Consider the following 21972-nt stretch of genomic DNA (forward strand, 5'->3'; position numbering starts at 1 on the left):
CCCAATTCTCAAATCACCGCAGACGAAGTCGCGGGTAAAAGCTAGTATTACATAAATGGTTATTCTTCAACCACTGATGGCGAAGTACTTTACTAGCTGTGCTGTGCTAGAGGTGCATAGAAATATTTGCTGATTTCCCCTGCACCTGCATTTTTAATGGGGTTGTATCTGATGAGACACCACTTTATCCACTTAACTTAAGCGTCCAAAACTACATTGATCAATAAGTAATGGTAATTGATATGCCGTCGCATACTTTAGGTGGAAAGTGAATTACTCTAGTTATTAGGTGGCTGCTTCTTAAACCCATGTACATATGTTTTGCTTGTATGGGAGACAGATCCACACCTTACAGTTTTCTAAAACTATGCTTTATTTTAAGAATGAACATTTGTCAAGGCAATTGAATGACAAGGACAGAGAGCTGGAGCGAAGTAGAACCGTTGTGGCTGAATTAAAGTCTAAATGTAAGTAATCTTGTAGTTCTCCAATAATGCGCAGTGTGATTACTGTAGGAGCAAACATTTTGTGAAAACAATGTTATGGATTTATATATCTTCATGTGTACTATACCATCAGACAGAATACATTTAATATGCCACCTATGCCTGTCCTCAAAATTATATAGGGGCAGATTGATTATGCTTTGTATGCCAGTTTTTTGGCGTACAAGGTATAAAAAGTTGCAATTTTTTTTGCTCAAAATGTGGTTTTGCACAAAGAAATTATGTCTTTTTAAAATCTACGTGGTCTTTGCCGCTGTTCTGAAAAGGTGGAGTGGGGAAAGTATGCAGGGAATGAGGCCATTGGCTCCATTAATGTTCCTCATTAGAACCAGAAATCTGGTATAAGTGATGGGGGAAAATTGTATACCAGCTCTTGTACGTTTCCACTGAGGCGCATAGTCCGGTGGAGAGTGCACCCAGTTATATATGAGGTGCACCATCCACCGGTTCTGGGGCTATGAAGACTGAAATCAGAAGCATCAGTCATCATACTCTTCTCCATACTACCAAAGAGTGCCTTCTACTCTAATGGATTTGTACAGGCGAAAACTTTATTTTGTAATTAGGCTGGGTGAAAAAAAATAAATACTCTCCTGTCCCAGTGCTCTGGTGTCTCCCAGCACAGTCTGGTTCTGCAACTCGTTGCCTGGACAACCTCTTTAAAGAGATTCCATCATTGAAATCACATTTTTTCTCGGATTACGCACACAGGAATAGCCTTAAGAAAGATTATTCTTCTCCTACGTTTAGATGTCTTCGCCGCACCGCCATTCGTTAGAAATCCCAGTTTTCGTCTGTATGTGAATGAGTTCTCCAATGTTGTGAGAGAACTCTCCAGCGCCACCTCCATCTTCTTCAGGAACGGTCTCTCTGCGCGTCTTCTTCCGGAGCTGGGTTCAAACTTCTAGGCCTCGGGCAGAGCCGACTGCGCATGCCCGTGGCCACAAGAAAATGGCAACTTACTGTGTAAGTGACCATTTTTCTTGTACAGTCTGCTCTGCCCGAGGCCTTGAAGTTTTGGCCTTTCCCCATCCACCAATCTGCAATAGAAGATATTATGACAGTGCTTGTGAAGTTTATATGATCACTTCTCTCGAAATTGATTTATTCACAGTAAAAGACCTCTCTGAAGAAAATAAGCAATTACAGCAAGGAATGGGAGAAATCTTACAAGCCATTAAGGATTCGCAAAAAGACTCCAGTTTTAGAGCGAATGAAGCAACTCTAGCCATCCCTAGCCTGGAGAGACTGGTTCATGTGAGTTAATATGACAAATTACAAGCTATAAGTATAGTGCTTTGTCTACATCTGAACGTTATACTTTGAGAGACTGAAGAAACTGAAAGATTGATGATTTGCTGAAGACATCTTAAGGTTGTCATAGACAACATGATTAAGTTTTTCATAACTGACATTTTGTGAAGTTGGTTACCTATAATTTCTAGGTTTAATCCACAGTTTAAAGGTTTTGTCTAGCAGAAAGAATACTTGAGAATGGTGCGTAAGAGCAAAATAATGAGGTACCTTGCCAATCCTCTGTTGCTCCACTGACCCCATTAATCTCTGTTTCTCTGTTCCTTCTCAGTACACCGGGAATGTCATCCAGCCAGTCACTGGCCACATCGGTGGTCACCTCAACCAGTGATTGACGAAATTTCATTTCTTGTGTGTCAAAGGAGAAGGGAGTAGAGTCCAATAGAGAATGTATGGAGCGTTGGAATCCGGGGGGGGGGGGGGTGTATCACTTATTATTTCCCACCATTCTCAGTCTGTTTTCAGATATTTTAATAAGCCAGATAAACCCTTTTAATGATATAAGTACTTCGGCTATCTAAACTTTTACATAGATAGAATGCAGATTATTGAATGTGTAATCAATCTTTCTAGGCCTTTGAGACCAAGAATGCTAGCGGCATATTTGATGTCAGCGTTCATCTTAAAGCCCAAGTTGATCAACTCACTGGTAGAAATGAGGAGTTAAGACAAGAGCTGAAAGGATCAAGGAAAGAAGCAGCAAATCTTTCAAGTCTATTGGCTACAGCTAATGAGAAGGTATGTGCTGATGTGTACCAAGGGATGTGTAACTAAAGTAGTTGGAATGATTTAACACTCTAGTGACTGCTGATACGCTTTTTTACAGTGGTCAATAAGGAGCTTTTTTTCTGATGTATATTCCTATTTTACAGCATATGTATCAGAGCTCTTAAAGCAAGGGCTGAGTATTTATAGCTTGACACTTCACTTGGTGCAGATTCTGAGCATTTAATCTCTTATATTCCACACTCCATAGTGACTGCAGCATTTAAATGGTTTTGGAGGGATTTGGCTCTCTGTCAGGTATCCAGCAACCCTGAAAATGTCATCACAGGGTGCCGATGCCATTAATTGACATCCACGTGAACTAGTGAAGACCCCGCAGGCCTGCCTAGACCAGTGATGGCAAACGTTTTTGAGACTGAGTGCCCAAACTGCAACCCAACACAGCAATATAACCTTAAAACTCTGTGAATCCACAATTGCGGACCCACAAATTACACTAGTATGAATGGAGCTTTACAGAGCTTGTACTGAAAGGTAAAGGTCTCTGCATTTGGTACTTTTGAACAGTTAATGTTCATTATTTACATCACTCAGGATCTGTTTTATAGTGATCGTAAAATGATATTACAGCCTGTACTAATATCACATCTGCTATAAAACAGATACTGTGTGATATAAATAGGGAGGGGACTCCACACATTACAATCTGCCCCACAGTGGCCCCCACACAGTACAATCTGCCCTACAGTGGCCCCCACACAGTACACTCTGCTCTGCAGTGGCCCAAAAGGATTATATACTCCAGAGTTTCCCCCCTCCCCACACAGTATTAAATTCTCCACAGTAACCCCCCTCCCCACACAGTATTAAATGCTCCACAGTAGCCCCCCCTCCCCACACAGTATTAAATGCTCCACAGTAGTCCCCCTTCCCACACAGTATCAAATGTTCCATAGTAGTCCCCTTACCACACAGGATGAAATGGTCCACAGTAGTCCCCCTCCCACACAGTACACACACAAATATACTTACCTGAAGAGCCGCCAGGTGTCCTTCTCCTGTTGACTGCGAGCGCTGATGACTTACATCATCACTCCTGCGCCGGCGCAGAGATCTCACACTGCAGTCACAAGAGAAATTTTGTTTTCTAAAAAGTTGTATGCTATATGGTTGTAATTTCTCATATTCTTTCTTAGATTTCACGCCTTGAAAATGAAGTCACACTTCTTCGTCAGTCTGAAGGGGCAAACATTGTGTTCAAAGCTGTAAACCTACCTGAAGGAATGTCTCTGTCCAGCACCAACCTCATAAATTCTATAAATGAGTATCTCTTGCATCTTCTACAGGTACAATATTCTGGAACTGTCATTTAGCATGCTTTGCTTTATCATTAAAGGGAATCTGTCACCAGTAATAATCAAAATAGGATATTCCCTCCTAAAAGTGCATTAGGGATGTGCAGAAAACAAGCAACCCTAAAAAAATATAAAATATTACCATGAGATCCAAGGGGTTATGTATGCTCGAGAGACCTGGCCTTACATCCAACCATTAAACCTATTTTATATGGGTTTTGAGATCACTTTTGGTCATTTTTCGTGGAACTCCTATTTATGTTTGTTTTTTTTACCTTCTTTTTAATTATCATTAATTAAAAATAGACTTTTAACGTCCCTATAATTTAGAAGTGACTATCCTATTTTGATTATTATTTGTGCTCTGGGCACGCATATTTAGCAACAGTTCTTACTTTTTTGTTGAGTCTGTCACCAGAACCCAGCATATCAATGCAGATATATAGGTTAGTCACCTAAATCAAACTTGTGAGTCCTTGCCCCTGTTACCGAAATATCATTTTGGCAACATGCAAATTCACTTTTTGAAGCCACAACAAAAAGCCATTGTTGCTCCAAATAGCTCATTTGCATATTGGCAAGTTTAAAAACTGCAGTATCTCAATAACGAAGGCTCCAATTTACAAGGGGTAAACACAGTTTGATTTGGGTAACCCTAACCTATCTATTTGTAGGACTGGGTTACTATGCTGTGATTTGGTAGACTTTCTATAAAGGGGTTGTCCAAGCAAAAATGGACAACCACTTTAACTTTTAATTCAGCTGGGCACATTGAAAAAAAAAAAAAATCATACTCTCCTGTCCCCGATGCTCTGGTGTCCTCCTGGTGCGTTTTGGTCCTTCTGCTGAACGGGTCTCTTCCGGAGTTCCTCTGAAGCTGATGATTGGCCTCAGCGGTCGCTTGATGTATGTTTCAGGTCACTTTATCCTTTTAAGGGAAAAATCCAGTCAAAATTGTGCTGCTGTATTGTCTTGGGTATGTGTTGGTGAAATTTTGAAAGGAGTTATCTCACGATGGCTCTTCATCTTAACCACTTCAGTACCGGGCCAATTTGTGGTCCAGGACCAGACACATTTTAGGTTTATTATGTATGTGCGGTTTTGAGGTCTGTAAAATTTTTCTCGTATGTCTTAGTCAACTAATTTTTGCGTCTTTTTTCGGGGACACATAGGGCTTTATTTTTATGTTATTTTTATTTTCAAATGTGTTTTAAATTTTTTTTATATCCAGGAAAATATAAACAAAATAGGAGGGAAATTGTGTCTGGTTTTCGATTTATAATTTTTTTTTTTTATTTAATAACACAAAGTGTCACTGAAAAACTTTATAGTTTTTCCTCTTTGTTACGGTAATTTTTATTTTGTATGGTGTCGTCGGGGGTGGGGCTATAACCTTTAATAACGGCGTTTTATTAGCGTATTATTTATTTATTTTTTATTATTATTTTATTTACATTTTTTAAAAACTTTATTATATTTTTATTTTATTTTTTTCCCAGATTGTGTCCCCATAATGTGATAAGAGACCTTTGGGGACATCTGATCACTTTTTTTTTTTGTACTTCAGGCTGAGTTCTCCTATAACTGGGGCTGCTACATTTAACCTCAGTTACAGGAGAAATACAGACTCCTGCACACTGTATACACAGTATACAGAGCTGATCTGGGGTCCTGTAGGACCCAGCAGCTCTGGCAGGACACTGCTCCCAGCGAATCACGTGTCTGCCGGGTCAGAGGGCAGCTGAATTATGGCTGCGTCCATAGCTGTGTATACAGTGCTCATTGAGCGCTGTATACACAGCGATCGAGATAGTAGAGGAGGTAATAAATCTGCCCTGCTATCTCACTGGGAGCTCCGGCTGAAGTTACAGCCGGCTCCTAGTGAAAGCAGCTACATCTCCGTGCAGTAAAAAAAAACAAACAAACAAAAAAAACACACTGTATCATAGTGCAGGGCAGTAGTAAGAGCAGGACAAAAAGCAGTCAACATCCTGACAGGGCTCAGATTATATTGGAGTTCTTCCTGTCAGATTGGACAAATAGGAAAGGACGGGGAGCAACACACATTGAAGACAGAAGAGAGTGATCTGAGCATACATGTTCACCTTGCAAATCTATATAGTTTGTGGATCTACCTAGGAGAACCAATTCAGAGTGAGTGCACCATTAGTTATGAATTGGCAGAGAACTTGCTATCTATGCATTTGGCACAGTTGGAATCTTTCCTGTAGCATCTATCGTCCCTGAGTAATCAATGTTTTGATGCCTGATATGCCATCTAGGCTCTGTACTGTCAGGAGGTTGGTGTCAGGCAGGAGCAGACAAGGGGAGTCTGAGCTCTGACACTGGCTGCCTCACACTGGAGATCTGAACCACACCGCAAAGCTTAAATAGCACTAAAACGAACTGTGCTTGTTACTGAGGAAAGGTGGGAACTAGAGACAAAATTCCAGCTGTGCTGGAATCAGTGGAGCATCACCTATTAATAGTTGCTAAGAACTTTAATTGATGGAGGTGGCGAAAGTTCTTCTTTAAGTTCACTTTGATCATTGCAATAATTTAATACTGTGATACTCTGCATTTTTATCCCTTTATTTCAGGAAGTAGAGTCTAAAGAAAAGTCACTTGTGAAATCGGAAGAAGCACTAGAAGAATACAAGAGAAAATTTGCAGTGATGCGTCACCAGCAGGGGCTAATCTATACAGAATATCAGAGGTAGCGTGAATATACAACAGATTAAAGGGATTGTCCATGATAACCCATTTTTGGTAAGAAGGCCGGGGAAAGTGAAAAAAACAAACAAACAAAAAAAAACAACATACTCCTTGGTGCTCCAGTGTCTCACACCGCTATCCAGTCCTTCTTCTCTGGCGCCTTCTTTTGGTGGAAGTCCCCACCACGTATGAGGCCAAACGGTGGCCTAAGGAAAGGACATAGGACTTCACAGGTGCCATATGTGAGTGATGTTCCAGTATGTGATCAGTGATAGTCACATATGGCAGGACTTCTGCTAAAACAAGACTCTGAATAGGCAGGACCAGACCTCTGTGAGAGACGCTGGAGAATCGGGGACAGGTGAGTGTTTTTGGTTTTTTTTACCTTCCACGGGCTCGTTACCAATAACGGTGTAATCCTGGACAAACCTTTTAAGTCTTTTTTAGTATTATATGTTCATACATCCTATCACTGCAGCATTTAAAGTCATGTTGTAGGTTTTGTGTTTGAGAACCCCGCAAACGGAAACCTATACACATTAAAAAGCGGTTACCTAAAGGAAACCCACAGACTCCATAGACTATAATGGGGCCCGTGTGGTTTCCACACCGTTTACGCAAAAAGCATGTGGAGAGAAAAGTGCTGCTTGCAGGACTTTTCTCTTCATATGTTTTGTGTGGAAACCACACGGACATCATTATAGTCTATGGGGTCCGTGGGTTTCCTTTAGATAACCGCTTTTTAATACGTATATGTTTCCTTTCAGGGAAGGGGGGGTTCCCAAGTGGACTCCCCGAACGGAAACCCGAACACAGATGTGAATCGGGCCTGAGTTTTGAGATACATGAAATACAGACATGGTACTATATGTTTTAAGCATGTTTGTTTTCATATATGTACAGTGAAAGAGAATCTTGGCAGGTGGAGATAAAAAGACTGAAGGAAGAAATTTCAAAACTGGAATGTGAAAAAGAACAAGACACCGTACAAGTAAAGGAATACGCTGTAAGTCCTACCCCTTGCTACTAATGTGGTTTGTGAAAAAAGAGAAAGTATCACTTTTTCTTTTTAGGAATGTGCAAAAAATCCTGTACATTGTCCCACTGTGTGTGGGAAAATCCTCTGTTTATTTTATTAGTCAAATCAAATGATTGTAGAAATTATGTATTTTTTGTTTGTTAGATTTGTAGTATGAGGCCTACATTCAATAATACTGTGTTGATTCTTTTTTTCAATTTTAATATGGGTGTTGGGGGTATAAAAAAATATGACAAATTATTAAATTACATAAATCTCCACAATGCGCAGTAAAAAGTACTGAAAGTAGATGTAATGCAATTCCCTCTATTATGCACTGCAGAATTTGCTAGAAGCACTCAAGATGGAACCAGATGAAATTAAAAAACTGCTGGCAGAAAACTCCAGAAAAATGACTGTTCTGCGGGTAAATGAGAAGTCACTGACCAGGAGGTACACCACATTATTAGAAATGGAACAACATTTACGGAAAGAGAATGACAAACTGAAGAGCGAAATATCTGATATGGAGGCTGCAGTGAGGGAAAGAATTGACTATCTCCACAGATATAAGGTAGTGGAGCGAATTACATTCATTTTACTAGTTCCTATTCAGATCTCTTTTTATTTGTATGATTTTCTCTCTTGCATTTTAACCAGTTTACTGACCTGTACACAAACCTTCGTACGACGTTTAGTATATGGATATATCTCTCTATCTTATAAAAATGAATTTTTGTCTGTCTGTCTGTCTTTCTGTCTGTCTGTCTGTCCGTCTGTCTGTCTGTCTGTACTCTAATGCGAACCAAACGACTGGACCGATCTTCACCAAATTTGGTACAGACATACTTCTGATATCAGGGAAGGTTTAAGACGAGACTCCAACTCGCTCGGACATACCGTTGCTGAGATACAGCATTCCAAACACAGTGCCCCCCCTTAGCCAATACAAACCTGCAAGTCTTTCACTCATATTCCAACTGCAATACACACGGTCACTCCACATGCACAATACAACACTGATATCCAAACTGAGATACACACATCAGAGGATTAGATACACGGGTCTGCACACAGTCCCACACACCAGAGGATTAAATATGTATTTCTGCACACAGTTCCACACACTGAAGGATTTGATACGTGCATTTGCACACGGTTTCACATGCCGAAGGATTAGATACAGGCGTCTACACACAGTTCCACACTCCAGAGGATTAGATACGTGCGTCTGCACACATTTGTACACGCCATAGGATTAGATACACGCGTCTGCACACAGTTCCACATTCCAGAGGATTAGATATGCGCGTCTGCACACAGTTCCACATTCCAGAGGATTAGATACCCGCATCTGCACACAGTTGTACATGCCATAGGATTAGATACACGCGTCTGCACACAGTACCACATGCAGTAGGATTAGATACGTGCGTCTACACATAGTTCCACACGCCAAAGGATTAGATATGCACGTCTGCACACAGTACCACACGGGGGAGGATTAGATACGCGCGTCTACACACAGTACCACATGCCATAGGATTAGATACGCGCATCTGCACACAGTACCACATGCCGGGGGATTGGATACACGCGTCTACACACAGTTCCACACGCCGTAGGATTAGATACGTGCCTCTTCACACAATACCACACAGGGGAGGATTAGATACATGAGTCTTCACACAGTTGTACACGCCATAGGATTAGATACGCGCATCTACACACAGTACCACATGCCACAGAATTAGATACACGCGTCTACACACAGTTCCACACTCCAGAAGATTAGATACGTGCGTCTGCACATAGTTGTACACGCCATAGGATTAGATACACGCGTCTGCACACAGTACCACATACAGTAGGATTAGATACGTGCGTCTACACAAAGTTCCTCACGCCGAAGGATTAGATACACGCCTCTTCACACAATACCACACAGGGGAGGATTAGATACGTGTGTGTGCACACAGTACCACACTTTGGAGGATTAGATACATGCCTCTGCACACAGTACCACAAGCCAGAGAATTAGATACGCGTCTCAGCACACAGTATCACACGGGGGAGGATTAGATATGCGCATCTGCACACAGTACCACACGGGGGAGGATTAGATACGCGCGTCTACACACAGTACCACATGCCATAGGATTAGATACGCGCATCTGCACACAGTACCACATGCCGGGGGATTGGATACGCGCATCTACACACAGTTCCACACGCCGTAGGATTAGATACGCACTTCTTCACACAATACCATACAGGGGAGGATTAGATACACGTGTCTTCACACAGTTGTACACGCCATAGGATTAGATACACGGGTCTGCACACAGTTCCACACACCAGAGGATTAAATATGCACTTCTGCACACAGTACCACATGCCATAGGATTAGATACGTGCGCCTGCACACGGTTCCACATGCCGAAGCATTAGATACAGGCATCTACACACAGTTCCACACTCCAGAGCATTAGATACACAGATCAGCACACAGTATCACACGCCAGAGGATTAGATACACGGGTCTCCACACAGTCCCACACACCAGAGGATTAAATACGCATTTCTGCACACAGTTCCACACACTGAAGGATTTGATACACGCGTCTGCACACGGTTCCACATGCCGAAGGATTAGATACAGGCGTCTACACACAGTTCCACACTCCAGAGCATTAGATACGTGCGTCTGCACACATTTGTACATGCCATAGGATTAGATACACGCGTCTGCACAGAGTACCACATGCCGTAGGATTAGATACACGCGTCTACACATAGTTCCACACACACCAAAGGATTAGATACGCGCCTCTTCACACAATACCACACAGGGGAGGATTAGATACGTGTGTGCACACAGTACCACACTTTGGAGGATTAGATACATGTCTCTGCACACAGTACCACAAGCCAGAGAATTAGATACGCGTCTCAGCACACAGTATCACACAGGGGAGGATTAGATACGCGTGTTTACACACAGTACCACACGGGGGAGGATTAGATACGCGCGTCTACACACAGTACCACATGCCATAGGATTAGATATGCGCATCTGCACACAGTACCACATGCCGGGGGATTGGATACACGCCTCTACACACAGTTCCACACGCCGTAGGATTAAATACGCGCCTCTTCACACAATACCACACAGGGGAGGATTAGATACATGTGTCTTCACACAGTTGTACACGCCATAGGATTAGATACACGCGTCTGCACACAGTACCACATGCCGTAGGATTAGATACGTGCGTCTACACACAGTACCACATGCCTTAGGATTAGATACACGCGTCTGCACACAGTACCACATGCCGTAGGATAAGATACGCGCGTCTACACACAGTTCCACACACCGTAGGATTAGATACGCGCCTCTTCACACAATACCATACAGGGGAGGATTAAATACGTGCGTCTGCACACAGTACCACACGCCAGAGGATAAGATAAGCGCGTCTGCACACAGTACCAAATTCCGTAGGATTAGATACGCACGTCTGCACACAGTACCACATGCCGTAGGATTAGATACCCACGTCTACACACAGTTCCACATGCCGTAGGATTAGATACGTGCCTCTTCACACAATACCACACAGGGGAGGATTAGATACACGTGTCTTCACACAGTTGTACACGCCATAGGATTAGATACACGCATCTGCACACAGTACCGCACGCCAGAGTCATTAGATATGCGCGTCTGCACACAGTTTCACTTACTGGAGGATTAGATACGTGCCTCTTCACACAATACCACATGGGGAGGATTAGATATGTGCATCTGCACACAGTACCACACCAACAAGGATTGGATACTTGCATCTAAACACAGTACTACACGGGGAAGGATTAGATACAGCTTTACTCCAGGTATCCATAAACTGATCACAGGTTTTTCACTGACATCCAAAATGAGATACACATAATCACATGACGCTTATGGACATACACACAAACCACATACAAAATACACCAGTGCAAAATTGGACAATTCTTATGGGGCCACTACACAAACATAAAATGTAATATACCCGTGCAAAGCCGGGTCCTCCCTCTAGTTTAATATATTTCTTGTGTACATTGTGAATGACTTGATAGGTCCTGTGGATTTATTGATGGTGGAGCTAATATGTATGATTCCATATACATTGTGTGATGTACAGTGAATACCATTTTTTTATTCAGGGTGGTATATATAAGAAATTACTTCACCATAGAGAGGAATAAGCTGAGATATACCTTTCTGTATGTTTGTCAGTTTTTAAAAAAAAATAAAAAATTCATACGGAAAGGCAAAATAGTTATTGCAAAACCTTTGAAAATGACTGCAGAAAATTTCCACCCACAATGTAAAAAATGCCTTAATAAAAATGATCAAATATTAGAACCAAAGGCTGGAATCTATTATTTTACATGAAGGAGAATTCCCATCTCAGCCTTATCCTGGATGAGATTGAAATTCTTATCTCTATGGCTACATGTGGTGACTGAGATTATAGAAACAACTGAGTGGACTGCTTGGCTATTTCTGTACTCTCTTGGTGGATGCAGAGATGGCTAGTCTTATCTCGCCCTTAAAAGATTGAACCAGGAATATCCCTTTAAGGAAAACAGTAGTTTTTAGCTGCTGTTAAATCATACAATCTGTTTGGCTGTTTCCGTAGTCCCGAGGGTAATTTGTTTTTATAGATCCCAAATAGACTTAAGTTTATAGATCCGTGAAAAGGGCCCGTTATATGACAGGTTCTATTTTTTTTTCCCAGGTCCCTCTCAGGGGCCATTAAAACAATGATCATGTGAATAGATCCATTTATCTCTATGGGGTCATGTGCTGGCCATTAATACAACAGCTAGCACATGTCTGGAGAGTCCTGTCATGTGAATAAGCACTTAGAGGGTTGAAGGAGTAATACAGGTCCTATAATTAAAGGGCTTTTCCCATGTCACTGTTTCATCAGTCTGGCTGCAGTCTCCTCTTCTCACTTCCTGTATTCCAACCCCCTCCCCTCTCTCTTCCTGAATGGGACACTGATACTTATACAGATCAGATAATATGAAGATGCTGGTACAGAATGGACTCCGTGTTATCTATGTGTTTACATAGAGAGATAACAGACTCCGCTATATCAAGAGACTGCAATTAACTGAATGGATTGTCCTGCTGGCACTGGCACTAAGTGATGTCTCTTATCCTATCTCACAGGTCCGTGGTTATAGCACACTATGTAAACAATGTGAGGATTAAGTTCTCATAGCAGGCAAACAAAGCAGGATTTCTAAAGCAATATATTTAGGAAAAGTCTTCAATTTACATAAGCTACCAGTATAGATAGGATCCTTGAGATGGGACAACCCCTTTAATGACCTATCCTTAAGATACTTTCACACGACCGTGTTTCGGTCATATCTTGGTCGTGATAGACTCCAAGCATTATCGTTACCTATGATGCCAGGAGTCCTTGTGAAATACTGTCACATTCTATAATCATTATGGGACACTATTTCATGGGGAGAAAGGGACTTCCAGCATTGTATATGTATATATGAATGTTTAATTTAGGCCTTTCATGGGGAGTTATTATCTTTTCTCTTTTTTTTTTTTGTTACATAGGATATTGCTGCTTTTAAAGTGACATCTCTACAAAAAGCTTTGGATGACTCTGTTCCTTTATCAGAGCTAGAAATTGCCAACAAGCAATATAATGATCTTACTGCCAAGTACAGGGACATGCTGCAGAAGGATAATTTGCTTGTACAGAGGACCGCTAACTTAGAGCACTTAGAGGTATATCATATGAATGTGCTGTGAAAAAGTAAAAGAATGCTGTTGATTTCTGTAATAACCTTGACTGTATAGTGATTTTGCTCAAAACACTTGAAATTTAAAAAACGTTACATAAGCTACATAAGCTAGCTAAGAGTTTTTCCCCTACAGAATAGTTTGCTGCCATATTTTGTACTTAAAAAGGGAAAAAAAACACAACTGCCAAATACTAGTCAATATATAACTGCCCCCCCCCCATGTATTGCAGATCTACAATGTAGGTTTCCATTGAAATCAGTGAGAGGTGGATTTAAATGCAGAATATGGCTGAATCCGTATGCAAAAATACTCTGTATCATCGTACCCATGAAGTCCTACTTATTTCCCCTATAAAATCTAAATATTATGTATTTCACTGTGTGGCGTCCAACTTGTTCTAAAACTGCTATGGTATAAAAAATTCAGTGTAGTTCTCTAAATACCCATGACTTCCAGCAAGCAGTGGGTTAAAGTTGAATAAATAAGTGTACTTTTTGAACAAGTTTGTTTTTCTTATGTAAATAATACTAGAAAATGTTCTCTATTATCTGTTCTGCTTGTAAACAGCATGAAAATGCTTCACTGAAATCACAGATCACTTCTTATATGAAAGAACTAGAAATTGCGAAAGAAAAACTCTATACCCTCGAGCAAGCCTGGGAACACATTGGTGCATTAGGTATGTACTGTTTATATTGAGGTTGTCATTATTACATCATTATTTATTTTCTTTATATTTTCTTTGTGTTCCTGATGTACAAAGTCTTGGTTTTCTTACGGTGCATTTACATATTCAGTTTTGATGCCAAAACCAGGTACAGACCATAGTGGGACCAAAAGTATAAATACTGCCCTATTGTTATAGTCCTACTGCTGCATGTGTTTTTTTTTTTTCTTCTTTCAAATCCACTCCCGGTTTTTGTTCAAAGAAGACCTTTCACCATCTCCACCAATTTAAGGTCTTAGCATCTGTTTGTAGGCACATCTCCACTTATTCCACTGCTCCTGAGCAACACCGCCATCCTGACAGTACCAAGTCTAAATAGGATATCAGGCACCAAAACTAACAGCATTGATTGCTCTGGAATGGTGGGGGCTAGAGAAAAAATTGCACCTGTGCCAAAATCCAGTGTATCAGCTCCTATTAAATGATGTAAACAGCTGTACTTGTTTGCACGTGGTGAACGGTCCACTGCATCATTAATGTGTAAATGAACCCTGAACTCTCACAGTTCTTGCAGTGCTTTAAAAAAAAAATAAAAATCAAACAATCTCCTTCCAGATGTTCTTCAGGATCAGATATGTTGGACATAATGACCAGTGTCATATGTAATAAATCATGGGGGCACAAGTGCAACGTGCAGCAATTTCCGCCACACTTACAGTCATGCCCCCTACTCTACCTCACAGTCCTGTGATAGGCTGTAAGACAGTTGCCACAAGCAGGAACTCCCCCTCCCCTCTCTGTAATACAAAAAGATAATTTAAAAAAATGTATTGCCAATTTTTCTTTATTTATTAAACCCAGAAGGTGAACCATGTCCGTTTTTTGTTATCTGTTTTTATTTTCTGATTCTATATTCTTTTATTTCTGTTTCTGTACGTGGTTTGGGGGTTTTCTATCTCACCAGAGCTTCAACTCTACTCTGTTAATAATATTAAGTGATTGTTTTACAGCAGTTTCATCATGGCCATCAGTAGCAATAGACCGGAGCCAATTCACTAAGTTATATGGGAGAGTTTTGTAGACATGCTTCGCATGGAAAGTGGTGGTGGGCGGGGAAGGGGGGAGGTAGATAATGGTATATATCTTACTGTCCGTAGTGACCATCGATATTAGATATAAGATAAGATAATTCTTTAATAGTCCCACAATGGGGAAATTTCAGTGATACAGTTTCATAGATGGTACAGTAGTATATAACAAGCGAGAAACACATACAAGCTCATGGCAGATAGAGAAATCCTAGCAATCATAGCAACTAAAAAGGAAAGAAACAGACACACTGCAGGATCATTTAGTTCTCTGTGCGGTTTGATGTTAATAATACAGCCGAATGTGGTTGGAGGACACGAGGAGGGGGGTCACAGCATGTAGATATAACAAGCAGAAAACATTTTTGCAGAGGTGGGGGACATATGCAGCTATCATGATAACATGTGGCAGTTCCTTTTGGTAGGTGGTGAGATCTCCTGCTCACAGCTGATAGTTTGGTATCTTGCATCAACACTATTGTTCATTAACCACAAAAAATGCCCCAAATGTCCTTCATCACAAGCCCTCCTCCTCCTCCTCCTCCTTTCTTCTTACCACTGTGTTCTACTGCCCAGAGAGGTCTGAAGCCATCCAGGTAGACTGGGTGCTGCTCTCTTGCCAAGCTTCCGTAACTCATGGGGTAGGTGGGTGATGGTAGGTTCCCAGGTTGTAACAGAGTCCCACGTGTCCACAGTAATAGAAAGAAATACCAGTCAGCTGTAGGCATCTTCACACATCAGCAATAGACGCCAAAAATCATCTCCTTGAAAGAAGAAGTCCGCATTTCCATGTAGGTTTCTCCTCCATGCCGCATGCTGTCCTTAGCTCCTGGGGGGATGGTAACAGGCACATGTGTACACACAGGAAACCAGCTGAACCAGGTCTTGAGTCATTGTCCATGCTTTACAATAGAAACAAAATACTCCACAGGGTCTTCCATTAGATTTATAGTTGCTAATTCATAGTGCTAGTTTGCTTGGTTACAGTATTCTTGAAGATACAGAGAAAAAGAGTGAGAAAGGAAAGATAAAGGTTGCTCCCAGCTTGGAGCCCTGTATCGAGGCAGCCACTAAGGGCGCCGGAGGACCAACATCCAGGACCCCCACAGATCACCTGTATCAAGACAGCTTGGCTTTCACTAATGTTTACATATTACTGGCTATTCAATCTGTAGAGGTGAGTGTATTTACTGCAGAGCTATCCCATTGAAGTGTATGGTGCAGTGCTGCAGTACCTACACTCACCACTACAGTTTGTATGCCAAGTGAGAAGCGCAGCTTTGCTGTTATTAAAGGGGCTCTATCATTGGGAAAAGTCATTTTTAACTAAGCACATCCTTGCATAACCTTTAGAAAGGCTATTCCACACCTACCTTTAGTATGTAAATAGCCTCAGTGGTTTTTGAATAAGCCTGTTTTTATTGATATGCTAATTAGCCTCTCGGTGCATCCTCTGCCTATTCTTTCCTATGTATGTGTATAGCACAGGCTGCTGCTGATGATGACTTCCTGCTTCCTGTTTACGCACACAGATAGGAAAGAATAGTAGAGAGACAGTGCTGCTGGGAACTTCCTGTGCTGGCTGGAAGCTAATTAGCATATCAATAAAAAAGGGCTCATTCAAAAACTGCTGAGGCAATTTACATACAAAAGGTAGGTGTGGAATAGCATTTCTAAAGGCTATGCAAGTATGTGCTTAGTTAAAAATGACTTTTCCCAATGATAGAGCCCCCTTAATCACTTTTTGGTTTAGTGTCAAACTTTTTAAGCTCTCTTGCCCATTCCACTTTCCATTTTCCAATGTATTAATGATCATGTTTATGCATTCCAAGATATTGATATAGGTGTTGATAGATGTTCTTTGCTACTCTAGGAGGTAACTCTGCCATGGACAAAGCCACCAAAGCCATAACAAATAATGAAATAGTTTCCATTTCAAAAAAGATAACAATGCTGGAAATGAAAGAGCTAAATGAGAGGCAAAGAGCGGAGCATTCCCAGAACATGTATGAACATTTACGAATCACATTGAAACAAGTAGAGGAACGAAATTTTGAACTTGAGTCTAAGTTTGCTGAGGCAAGTATGAAAGCTATACTACTTGTATATGCGGTGTGGCACTTCCAGTCAGTCTTTTTCACTGTGATTTTTATTGACTTTGCATTGTGTTTAGTACAGTATGTGTTTTTCTGTATCTAAAGCTGGCCATACATATTATATGATTGTCATCTGAACTCGCCGATTATGGCAGGACCAGCTGACCATCAGATATGTAGGGGGAGTTTCAATACTTCTGACAGCAGAGTGCTCGAAATATGGATTTCAACTGTTGTCAGAGCTCTCTGGCAGCGACTTCCTCTTCTCTCCTATTATTCAGAGTTCATGGACGCTCAGCCGAGTGGAGAAAACATTTGTTTAGGGGAATCTAGTTAGAAAGCTCTAGGCTGAACGAATGTTAAGATGACCGCTATCTTATGTGTGTGATCACCATTTACAACTTTTCGTTGTCAGGATTGGGGATATAAACAATGTAAGCCACCGTTGATCCATGCCAACCTGTGCAAATACCACCAACTTTCAAAAGACTGAAAGAAAGTGTGGTGCGCTATGCAAATTTGGCTCCACCCACCTCCACTTTGACTTCATCCATTTCCCTTAGTGCTCCCACAATTGTAGCACCACTACAGTGGCTCTGATGCTGTATGCCCCACATTATAATGTCCCCTTCCAGCTCTGTCCACAGTATAAAGTTCTCCTCCAGGTGCTCCCACTGTATAATGTATCAAGAAAAAAAAGGTACAGTCACCTTATCCAGTTCCCCTGATGTTCTCTGCTGTCTCTGGTTCGAGAGGCTTCTCGGAGAAGCAGGTGCAATGTAAGTGACATCACCAAATCATCCCTACTGCTTCCAAGACAGAGAGCACAAATAAAGAAGCAGGAAGTGTATGGATCCCTGTTTCACCACTGTACTCAACTCATCTGTGTCCTCCAGGCGCAGATGAGTTGACGCCAGTGCATATTTCTTGCTGACTGGGATTGTGGGACAGCACCTAGAATCTAGGACTGTCCTGCTGAATCTGCGGCCGTTGGAGGCATGTGCGTGGGCTTGTAAGTCTCTTTCAGAATCACAATGCTCAGTCTGATTATTTATTTGTATGGACAGTGCAGATGGATTCAAACAATAAGTTTTCTTCTTTCGTTTGGCCTTGGATTTTATTCAAAACTCTATTTGTTCTTTGTCATATTGGTTAAGTGTTTTGTTTTTTTCTTTTTTAGCTTACTAGAATCAACTTAGAAGCACAGAAGGTAGAACAAACATTAAGAGACGAGCTCGCAAATAGTGTAAGCAAAGAAGTGTCTGATGCCGATCGGAGAAAAATAATGGAACTGGAAAAAAGTGAAGCCGAACTCACGGTAGAAGTGTCAAAGTAAGTGCGAGTCAAGCTGTAGCAAGATAAACCACTTATCCTTACGTTTAGAAGTAGTCCGTATTGTAATGCTATGTGTTATGCATTTGTCTTGTTGTTCTGCTTTCAGCACTGGGGGAAAACATTTTCTTGTTGAAAGACATTAACATAATACAGTACAGCCAGTGCAGTACTGAAAGACAATTATAACTTATAGGAATGTTAAAGGGGTGACCCAGATTTATTTATTTTTTACAATAAACAAGATACAGTGCTGTGGAGGATTAATAACAGTCAGATTAGAATAGTATATACAGGACAGAGCAGGGGAACAATAATAACAATCATAAAGCAGCATACAAAGTATACAATGGAAAATCAAAAATAGTGCATTAAAAAATAACTTTTATTAATTTAGTTTAAAAGCTAAAGGTAACCAAAATATTAAAACTGGTCAAGTTTTTTTTAGGGCTATTCAAGAGAATGTGTGTGTGTGTGTGAACACTTGCAGATCCCAATTTAGGTTAATCTACACCTGTTGTTTGAACCTAGTCCTAACATAATACTGAGCTCCCAATCCCACCAGCACTGTCCCTGAGACAATCCTTAGAACAGGTCATTGAAGGGACTCTATAACTTTTGGGGGTAACTCAGATAGTGTTGAAGTTCACACAAGGGTATATATGAGTAGATGCCTATAAAGCTGGATCAGTATTTGTCAGATCCAGTCCTTATGCGCAATGACAGGGTAGTTCAATCAATAATGCTCACCCCACACACACTCTAGCATCATTCAGATTTGTCCTAAAGCTATGCTGACGCATTTCACCGGATCTTGCCGGTTCTTCAGAGGCTATCTATTCTAAAGACTTAACCGGTGGCAACCCACTAGAGGGTTAAACACTGTAGCGCAGGTACGCTCTTAACGCTGTGAGCACCCGGCCGGCTGTGATGTGTAGCCGCGAAGCGCCGGCGCTCACTCCCCTGTAATATAGAGAGAAGTCCGCCCCTTAGCCGCGTCATCGGTAGGCGCGTCCCAAAATCCTAGACACCACCACATGACGCGCACCACTAGCAGCGCTCCCCGAACAGCGAGCCCACTAAGGGCTCCGCCCCCTCAGCTCCACTAGCTGCCGTGGCTAATGTGACAGGGAGCAATAGCAAGGTTCCCTGCTAGTACAGTAATCATATGCCTACTGCACTTACGCAATATAGGGATTTCGATCGTGGATTAAACCCCTAACTGGGGGTCAATATGCTCCATGACACAGCTCCGAGTGACACTAGGGGAGCCCATTCAGAGGACATAAGACGGCCAATATTGACCAGGGAGGATCTAATCGGGTCCTTAATTTAATGGCACACACTTAATACATAATGGACATAAGGGACAAAAGATTATTCGAAGGGACATATATCCCCTGCTAAAGAGTATTTAAGGGAGTAGTGGAAGATCCCACATAATCATATCCCCCAGTATAAACAATATAATCCTCGGAATAAATAAGAGCCCGAAATAACCCATGTACACTGCCCATTAGACTTACAATGTGGTCTCAGGCATCTCTAACCAACGCAACCCAATCATTCCAGATTTCTAAGGACACTTACTATTCCTATAAGAATTTTTCTATTTGAAAAGTGGCCAGTATGTTGTAAAATTATAAAGAATTCTTACGTACAGATTCTTCTGCTCTCATTTGTTGGTCAGAATTTACAGTATTTACCCACTATAGAATTGCATGTTTTTATTTTAAAGAGGACCTTTCACCTCCTCTACCAATTTAAGTTCTTGGCATCTATTAATAGATGCCTGGTCCACTGATTACAGTGCAGTTACAGTTTCTACTCTAATCTTCACCATTCCTGAGTAACAAGTGCAGGTAGTTTTGGTTCCTGATGTGCTATTTAAGCAATGCAATGTCAGAAGGACAGTGTCAGACAAGGGGTAGGATTCAGAGCTCCAGTCAGAGTCAGCCAGTGTCAGAGCTCAGAATCACACCCCTTGTCTGCTTCTGCCTGACACCGCCCCCCTGTCACCGAGCCTAAATAGCATATCGGGCACCAAAACTAAAAACATTGATTACTCAGGAATGCTGGGGACTAAAGAAAAATTCCGTCTGTGCCAGAATCAGGGCAGCAGCAGCTGTTAATTGAGCTGGCCTTTTTTAGGTGGTGAAAGGTCCTCTTTAAAGCGAGTCTGTCAGTAGTAAAATCTGTATCAAACTAATGACAGCACCTTGTAGGATGACTTTTACACTTTTCAAAGCTGCCTTTCTTATTTTGCATTGCAGGTTAAATTTTCATGAATATCAGCATTTTTTTTTTCAGCGTTTTTCTCCCGCTAGGGCCTCAGTCTCTCTGCGTTAGCTACCTACAGATAAAGTGTGGCAAAGTGGGAGATTTCACTCAAGCAAAGGAGTTTGAGCTGGCTGGCAGGTAGAGGTGATTATCTAGAACAGAGAACAAATCTTCAGCAGGAAAAGAAAATTCCCCTAAAGCCCTTTCCAGATAATTTGTATAAGAGTAAAATACTGATTTCCATGGAAATGGAGCTGCCATGCATATTAAGAAAGGCATCTTTGGGAAGTGTAGAAGCAGACCTACAAAGTACTTCCATTAGTTTGATATTGATTACCTGCTGACGGTCTCTCTATAAGCAGGCACACTGTCACGTGACTGCTGTAGCCATACAAGTGGCCGGTGAGTAGCTGTAGTGAAACAACTGTATGGAAACTGGTAGGTTAGTGATTATAGTCTTTTATTTTACAATTCAGCCCGGACAAATCCTTTAAGCAGCCAATACAAAGATGTATATTGGCCAGACCCAAAAAGTTTAATGAATTTTGTTGGAGTGTAGGTGTTCACCTGACACTCCACTGATGGAAAATAAGGCTTGATTGAATTTCGATTGAGTTCACTGTGACATAAGTGTTTGCCAGACACATGTGATGCTCTCTGTTAAAGACGTTGTCCAGGCTAAAAAATTATTTTCCTACTTTTTAGGTCATTCCTAATAAAATCTGTGTCTAATAAATATTTCTAATCTTCTTTGACTTTGTATCAGATTACGCAGTCTTTCTGATATAGCCAAAGCTCAAGTTTCAACATTAGTTTGTAGACAGCAGTCAAGAGAAAAGGAAGTTGAGTCCCTCCGGAAACAAGTTTTGGATTTCCAGGTATGTGTGCAACACATCCTTAAAGCAGCCTGAATGTGTTGAAGTTTTTGGATTATTTCCAGAACTATTTGATTTATTTAACTATGCTTCACTTTGTGTTCATTTAAGCAGATGTCTAATATTGGGATGTTTTATAACAGAATTTATGTTTTATAAAATGT

General features: G+C 41.2%; 1 protein-coding gene across 1 annotated transcript in view; it reads left to right on the top strand.

Moving 5' to 3' along the window:
* Window positions 1–21972, top strand: part of CEP290 (centrosomal protein 290) — a 116598-nt gene that overhangs the window by 36939 nt on the left and 57687 nt on the right. The window contains exons 19-30 of the mRNA XM_075274540.1: window positions 383–467; window positions 1621–1763; window positions 2394–2558; window positions 3743–3892; window positions 6502–6617; window positions 7520–7622; window positions 7978–8208; window positions 13279–13452; window positions 14038–14149; window positions 17099–17304; window positions 18502–18653; window positions 21700–21811. Coding sequence (XP_075130641.1) covers window positions 383–467; window positions 1621–1763; window positions 2394–2558; window positions 3743–3892; window positions 6502–6617; window positions 7520–7622; window positions 7978–8208; window positions 13279–13452; window positions 14038–14149; window positions 17099–17304; window positions 18502–18653; window positions 21700–21811 — 1749 coding nt within the window. The remainder of the gene's footprint in view (window positions 1–382; window positions 468–1620; window positions 1764–2393; window positions 2559–3742; window positions 3893–6501; window positions 6618–7519; window positions 7623–7977; window positions 8209–13278; window positions 13453–14037; window positions 14150–17098; window positions 17305–18501; window positions 18654–21699; window positions 21812–21972) is intronic.

Source organism: Leptodactylus fuscus, chromosome 5, assembly GCF_031893055.1.
Source record: "Leptodactylus fuscus isolate aLepFus1 chromosome 5, aLepFus1.hap2, whole genome shotgun sequence".
Taxonomy (NCBI): Eukaryota; Metazoa; Chordata; class Amphibia; order Anura; family Leptodactylidae; genus Leptodactylus; species Leptodactylus fuscus.